We start from the raw sequence: 6,220 nt of genomic DNA, 5'->3' as shown, positions 1-6,220 counted from the left end.
TAAATAAATAAATAAATAAATAAATAAATAAATAAATAAATAAATAAAGATAAATAAATAAAAGTTTAAAAAAATGTAGATGATAATTGTGTGTGATCTTGATTGTTAACCTGATGGGATTTGGAATCACCTAAGAGATACACCTCTTGGGATGTCTGTGAGGACATTTCCAGAAAGGTTTAGACATGAACAGATTGTGGGTAGCACCATCTCATGGCTGGAGTCCGAGACTGAATAAAAAGGAGAAAGTGAACTGAGCACCAGCATTCCATCTCTCTCTGCTTTCTGATTACAGACACAGTTGTGACCAGCAGTCTCATTCTCTTGCCACCATGCTGTCCCCACCAAGATGGACTGTATCCCCTCTTAAGCCATAAGCTCCAATAAGTCTTTCCCTCCCCATAGCTCTATGCTCTCACATCTTCAAGTAGGCACAGGAAACAAGAGAACAACTCAAGATCAGGTAAGGTTTAAGAGCTTCTAAGCCTGCCCCCAGTGACGTGTTTCCTCCAGCATGGCCACACCTTCTAAGACCTCCCCAAACAGCAGCACCAACTGGGGGCAAAATTTTCAAATACTTGGAGCCTGTGGGGATATTCTCATTTGAACCATCACCCCTCCTTAAAGTACTTCTGTCAGATATTTTGGTACAGCAATGAAAAAAGCAACTAACATACTGTATTATACTAATGTATACCTATACTGTGTTGTCAGTGAGGCAATTTTATTTTACTTATCTATGTATTTTTTGGGAGTGGGGGGTTTCTCTTGAACTCTTGGGCTCAACTGATTCTCCTGCTTCAGTTTCCCAAGTAGCCAAGAAAACTGGTATGTGCCTTTGTTCTGACTTTTTGGTGGATTTTCTTTTTTGTTTTTGTTTTGCTTTGTTTTGTATGGGACAGGGCTTCCCTGTAGCCCTACCTTGCCTGGAACTAACTATGTAGACCAGGCTGGCCTTGATTCACAGATATCCACCAGCCTCTCTCTGCCTTCAGCGTGCTGAGATCAAAGGCATGTGCCACCATGTCCAGCAACCTTTTGGATTTTTAAAAACTTTTTTTATTTTTATTTTTGAGACAAGGTCTTATACTCTAGCTTGGGCTAGCCTGCAATTCACTATGTAACCTAGGCTGGCCTTGAACTCACAGCAGTCCTCCTGCCTCAGCCTCCAAAGTGCTGGGATTATAAGTGTATGCCCCGATGCCCAGCTTTGTACCAAGCTTTTATTGGGTTTAATACACTACTAGCAGCAAATATTAATCAAAAGCTTTTTAGGAAAAGAGTTTTTCTAATCTTTTTGGAAAGTATTAATGTAATATAAATATTATATACATAATTACATAAATATTAACATTGATATGTAGTGACTTTAACATCTCTCTATCGTTTCTACCTGCAGCTAATAAGAGACATGGTGAATGTTTGTGAAACTCATTTGTTCAAACCCAGCCCACCATCTCTTGCCAAATACCGAGCTTTGAGATGCAAAATTGAAAATGTTGAACAGAATACTGAAGAATTTTCCAGGGTTAGAAAAGAAGTGTTGCAGAATCATCACAGGTAAGCTTAAGTGTCTGGGATCTGTTATGATGTAATATTCTTTGAGATGCTTTTAATGAGTCAAACAGGATAATTAGAGAGTTTAATCCTAAGTGACAAGACAGCTGTATTATGATGACAAAGAACAGCTTTCCTGTGCTTACAATATTATCTGGGGGAGTAGCCTGTGCTTACCAGTGCCCCCCATTCTTCTACTCTGCTTTCTAGGTGACTGAATCTGTTATTATTATCATTATTATTATTATTATTTGTTATGTGTACATGGGGGGGAGGGAGGGAGAGAGAGAAGGTACTTTTGGTGTTGGTTCTCTTCTTCTACCATGGGTTCTGAGGATTGAACTCATGTCATCAGGTTTTAGAGGCTGAATTTGTTGCTCAGTGATACACAGCTTGCCTAGTATATATAAGGCCCTGGGTTCCATCCCCAGCATCATAATAAAACTAAATGCGATCCCTCTCAGTGGCTCATACTTCTGTCCCCTCCGACGTATAAAGACACACACACACACACACACACACACACACACACACACATGCACGCACAAATCAGAGTGTGATTTTGAAAGGTATTACAGAAGAAAGTCTATTCTAGTTAAGATTTTTTTTTTTTCTTTTTGAGACAGGGTCTCCTGTAGCCCTAGCTGGCCTGGAATTTGCTGTGTAAACCAGGCTGGCCTTGAACTCACAGAGATTCTCCTGCCTTTGCTGGGATTAAAGGTGTGCGCCACCACACCTAGCCTATTTAACTGAACATGAATATAGGTGTGCTGTCTTCTAACATGGCTGATCTGTGGCATGAAAAAACTACAGTTGAAAAACCTGGAAAATGTGGGAGTTTTATTGCATTTATCATTGGGGGGGTGGCACACTTCATGCCATGGTGTGTGTGGAGGTCAGTTCTCTTTCTTCTACGCTGTGTGTCCTAGGGATTAAACTCAGGGTGTCAGACTTGACATCTGCCAGCCCTGTGCTGATATTGTTTTAATAATCAACTTTCTGGGTGTGGTGAGGCAGAGGAAGGCAGATCTCTGAGAGATTAAGGCCAACTTTATCTACATTGTGAGTTCCAGGCCAGCTTGGGCTACAGGGAGACCCTGTATCAAAAAGCCAGAAAAAAAATAGTAGTAATAATAATAATAAACTTGACACAATCTAGGATAACCCGAGAGCCTTAACTGAAGAATTGTCTATATCAAGTTGGCTTGTGGGCATGTCTGTGGGGGACTGTCTTGATTATTAAAGGTGTCCATTGTGGGTGGCACCATTCCCTGAATAGCATGAGAGGAAAACATTAACTGAGAGAAAGAGAACAAACAAGCCAGAATCCCCTCAATGATGGACTGTAACTTGGAATTTAATCCAAATAAACTCTTTCCTCCCTAAGTTGTTTTAGTCAGGGTATTTTATCAAGACAACAGAAATAAAAAGTAGAGCACATGTCACAATGGTGTCCTTAAATATCAGTTCCATTTGCATCCTTGAGATTGCATGCTCATGGCTTTGTGCTGATTGATGTGCGTTTGACAGTAACAACAAACATGAAGGACCAGTGCTCACACAGGTCTTTAGAGTGTGAGACCCTTTGAGAGTCATACTGGTGGAGAATCTGGGCCTAGCATCAAGGGTCAGAAACTCATTTAGAGCTTGGTGTTGTGGTACATACCTGTAATCCCAGCACTCAGAAAGCAGAGGCAGGAGAAACACTGAAAGTTTGAGGCCAGCCTGGGCTACATAATGGGTTCCAGGTAGGACTACATATGAAGACCCTGCCTCAAACCAGAAAATCAAACCAAACCAAAACAAAACAAACTAGTACAGGCTGGGTGTGGTGCTGCATGCCTTTTATCCAGGACGCAGGAGGCAAAAGCAGGTTGATCTCTGTGAGTTTAAAGTCAGCCTAGTCTACATATTGAGTTCCAGGTCCACCAGGGATACATAGTAAGACCCTGTCTCAAAAAGAAGAAGAAAAAAAAAAAGATGGCTGAAAAAACAGTTGTAAAAACTACTACAACAGCATGCCGATGCAGTCTTGACCGTAGTATCTGTTGATTTCACATGGTGGCAAATTTTTCAGTTGACCAATGGCTCTTGTAAGCTAGCACATACAGCCATATCATACCACCAGTGGTTCTAAAGAGTGCATGAGGCTGATGACGGGCAGACCTGACCAGCATGATAAGACCTGCTAGAAATGGCCAGCAGAAAGATTTGGGGGTAAAGATCTGTAGGAGGATGAATGAGCAGGTCTGGAGAGTCAACCCCTCCCTCAGTCTAGAATAAGCAATCGGATGAGATTCTTTCTCTTTGCTAATTTTTGAAATAGGGTCTTGCTGTGTGGCCCTGCTGGCCTGAACTTACTATCTAGGGTCTGTGGGCCTGCTGGGCAGGTGCTCTGTTGCTGGAGCTACATAGTCTTGGTTTGTGTTTGGGGTCCAAAGAATCCCCTGAATTCTCAGTGTTCTTTGGACACTGAGACTCAGGAAAACTTATCTGCTTTATTGAGACCGACTGGCTGGGGACCCAGGCAGGCATGGGAACTGCACTGCGACCCAGAGCTATGGAAACACAGGGCTTTTAAGCACAAAAACCGCAGAGCAGGGGATTTCTATAGAAACCATAAACAGAAGAACCAGGAAAGGATTTGAACAATCTAGGGCTGATTTCCAGAGCCTTAACCTATACAGCTATTGGCTAGCTTGTCTGGGGCAGACTGTTCTTCCTCTCTTGCCCCAGACCATTTCCACAGAAGCCATAAATAGATGTACCAGGAAAGGGTTTGAACAATCTAGGGGATTTCCAGAGTCAGGCAGAGGGCAGCTCTTTCTCAGAGGACAGGGAGGGGCTCTGAGGGGCACTCTCCTTCAGTTTGATTTTTTTACCATGGTGTTTACTGGGATCTAATTCTAATCAAGGGTCTAGTGATGGTGAAGGTAGAATCAAGAGAGAAATAAGTGGCTTTTTCCAGAAATAAAGGGACAGAAAATCTCCAGGAAGCCCTTGGGAAGGGGCGGTTCTGATATCTAATGAAGCGCAGCTAGCTGACTCAGGCCTGAGCAAGTCCTAACTATTCAGGAAGGAGGTTTGAGCCGCTCCCTAGGGAAGGATTCTGTCTGCTGTGAAAGGTTAGATTGCTTCATTTGAGGTTTTTTGGGGGGTGTTGTTTTGTTGTGGTGCTGGGATTGAACCCAGGGCCATGGTAACACATGTCAGGCAAGTGCTGTACTACTGAACTGCAGCCTCAGTCTGTGATTAATGATATCTTTATATTAATTTTTTTTCCTGGCTAAGACTGTTTTGTTTTGTCTTGAGATAGGGGCTCATTCTGTAGTCTAGGATGGCCTTAAACTCATGGAGATCCTCCTTCCTCAGCTTCCAAAGTGCTGGGATTGCAGGTGTGAGCCATCATGCCCAGCTAAGACTAATATTCTTAGTGAAAGCTTAGAAAGGATGTAAAACTACGAAGAAAAAAAAATCACCTACATCTTTTCACTACCCACAGAACAATTCAACCAGTTAACTTGAAGTCTTGCAGTAGAATATATCTCAGACTGAATTATTCTTTCTTCTCTTTACCTTGGATGTGCTGGTAAACCAGCTCTCCGAACTAAATGTCCTGATTGACAACTACTTATTTTGAGGGTGGGTGGGTTGAGGCATAGTCTCCCTGTGTAACCCTGGCTGACCTGGAACTCACTATTTAGAACAGGCTGACCTTGAATTTGTAGCAATCCTCCTGCCTCTGCTTCTTGAGGGCTGGGATAATGTGTTTATCACCAAGTCCGGGTCTGATTGACATTAGCTCACTTCTGTGGTCAAGGTACAATGGGATGCTTCTGACCATGGATGGAGTTGGCAAGATGTGCCCAGGAGACTCCATGGCTTCTCAGCCATCAGCACTGTCCCTCCACAGTATCCCAGTCTTCCATGCCTCCCTGTCACAGTCACTCATTCAGATCATCAAGCATTCTTCCCCTCGGGTTAATGAGGCACCAGTTCTGCTATAGTAGAAGAGTTCTTTCCCTTGAAGTGTTACTTTCTCATCTGAATGAAATGAGTCTAAGTGTTCTGTGCTCATAATCCTAATCTCATTATATCTTGGTTGGTGAATTTTTTTTCTGGTTAATTTCTTTTGAAGTAAAAACATGTATTTTATGTTTTGCCTTTTACTATATCATCTAGTCAAAAGTGACATGAGGAGAAATCCTTTCTCACATTTTTGGACTCTTTCTTTTTTGTGGTGATTAAAGCACATGCTTGGTTAACACTGCTTATTTCCAGTCTTGTGTATCTGACCTAAGTATAATCATGTAAGAATCATGGATTTTAATTTTTGAAACTTTGTTTTTTCACATGTGGTCTGTTACACATGCTAAAATTCCTTTTGCTTGTAACAGAGTAATTAAACGTATCATGGGAGAGAAGCTGGTTAGAATTCATTCTTTTGGTTATTAAAATTATTTATGTTGAAAAGAAGACACCCTCATAAGATGACTGCACTTTTAGAAATCTGATTTTGTTTTTGTTTGCACATAATTACTTTCAGTTCTTATTTTTGAAGGAAATATTATTCCAAAGAAAATTTATAATAACCTTTCTCTTATGTACTTCAGAGTGATTTAATGTCATCCATTTGTCATAGTTTTTTGTCTTTTTAAATAAA

At 41.4% G+C, this 6,220-nt stretch overlaps 1 protein-coding gene across 1 annotated transcript in view; it reads left to right on the top strand.

Annotated features, from left to right (window-relative positions):
* Positions 1–6,220, top strand: part of Parp4 (poly(ADP-ribose) polymerase family member 4) — an 87,487-nt gene that overhangs the window by 32,001 nt on the left and 49,266 nt on the right. Inside the window, exon 10 of the mRNA XM_029559247.1 lies at positions 1,400–1,560. Coding sequence (XP_029415107.1) covers positions 1,400–1,560 — 161 coding nt within the window. The remainder of the gene's footprint in view (positions 1–1,399; positions 1,561–6,220) is intronic.

Source organism: Nannospalax galili, unplaced genomic scaffold (assembly GCF_000622305.1).
Source record: "Nannospalax galili isolate Female #2095 unplaced genomic scaffold, S.galili_v1.0 scaffold388, whole genome shotgun sequence".
Taxonomy (NCBI): domain Eukaryota; kingdom Metazoa; phylum Chordata; class Mammalia; order Rodentia; family Spalacidae; genus Nannospalax; species Nannospalax galili.
This window is presented reverse-complemented; position numbering and strand designations above follow the sequence as displayed.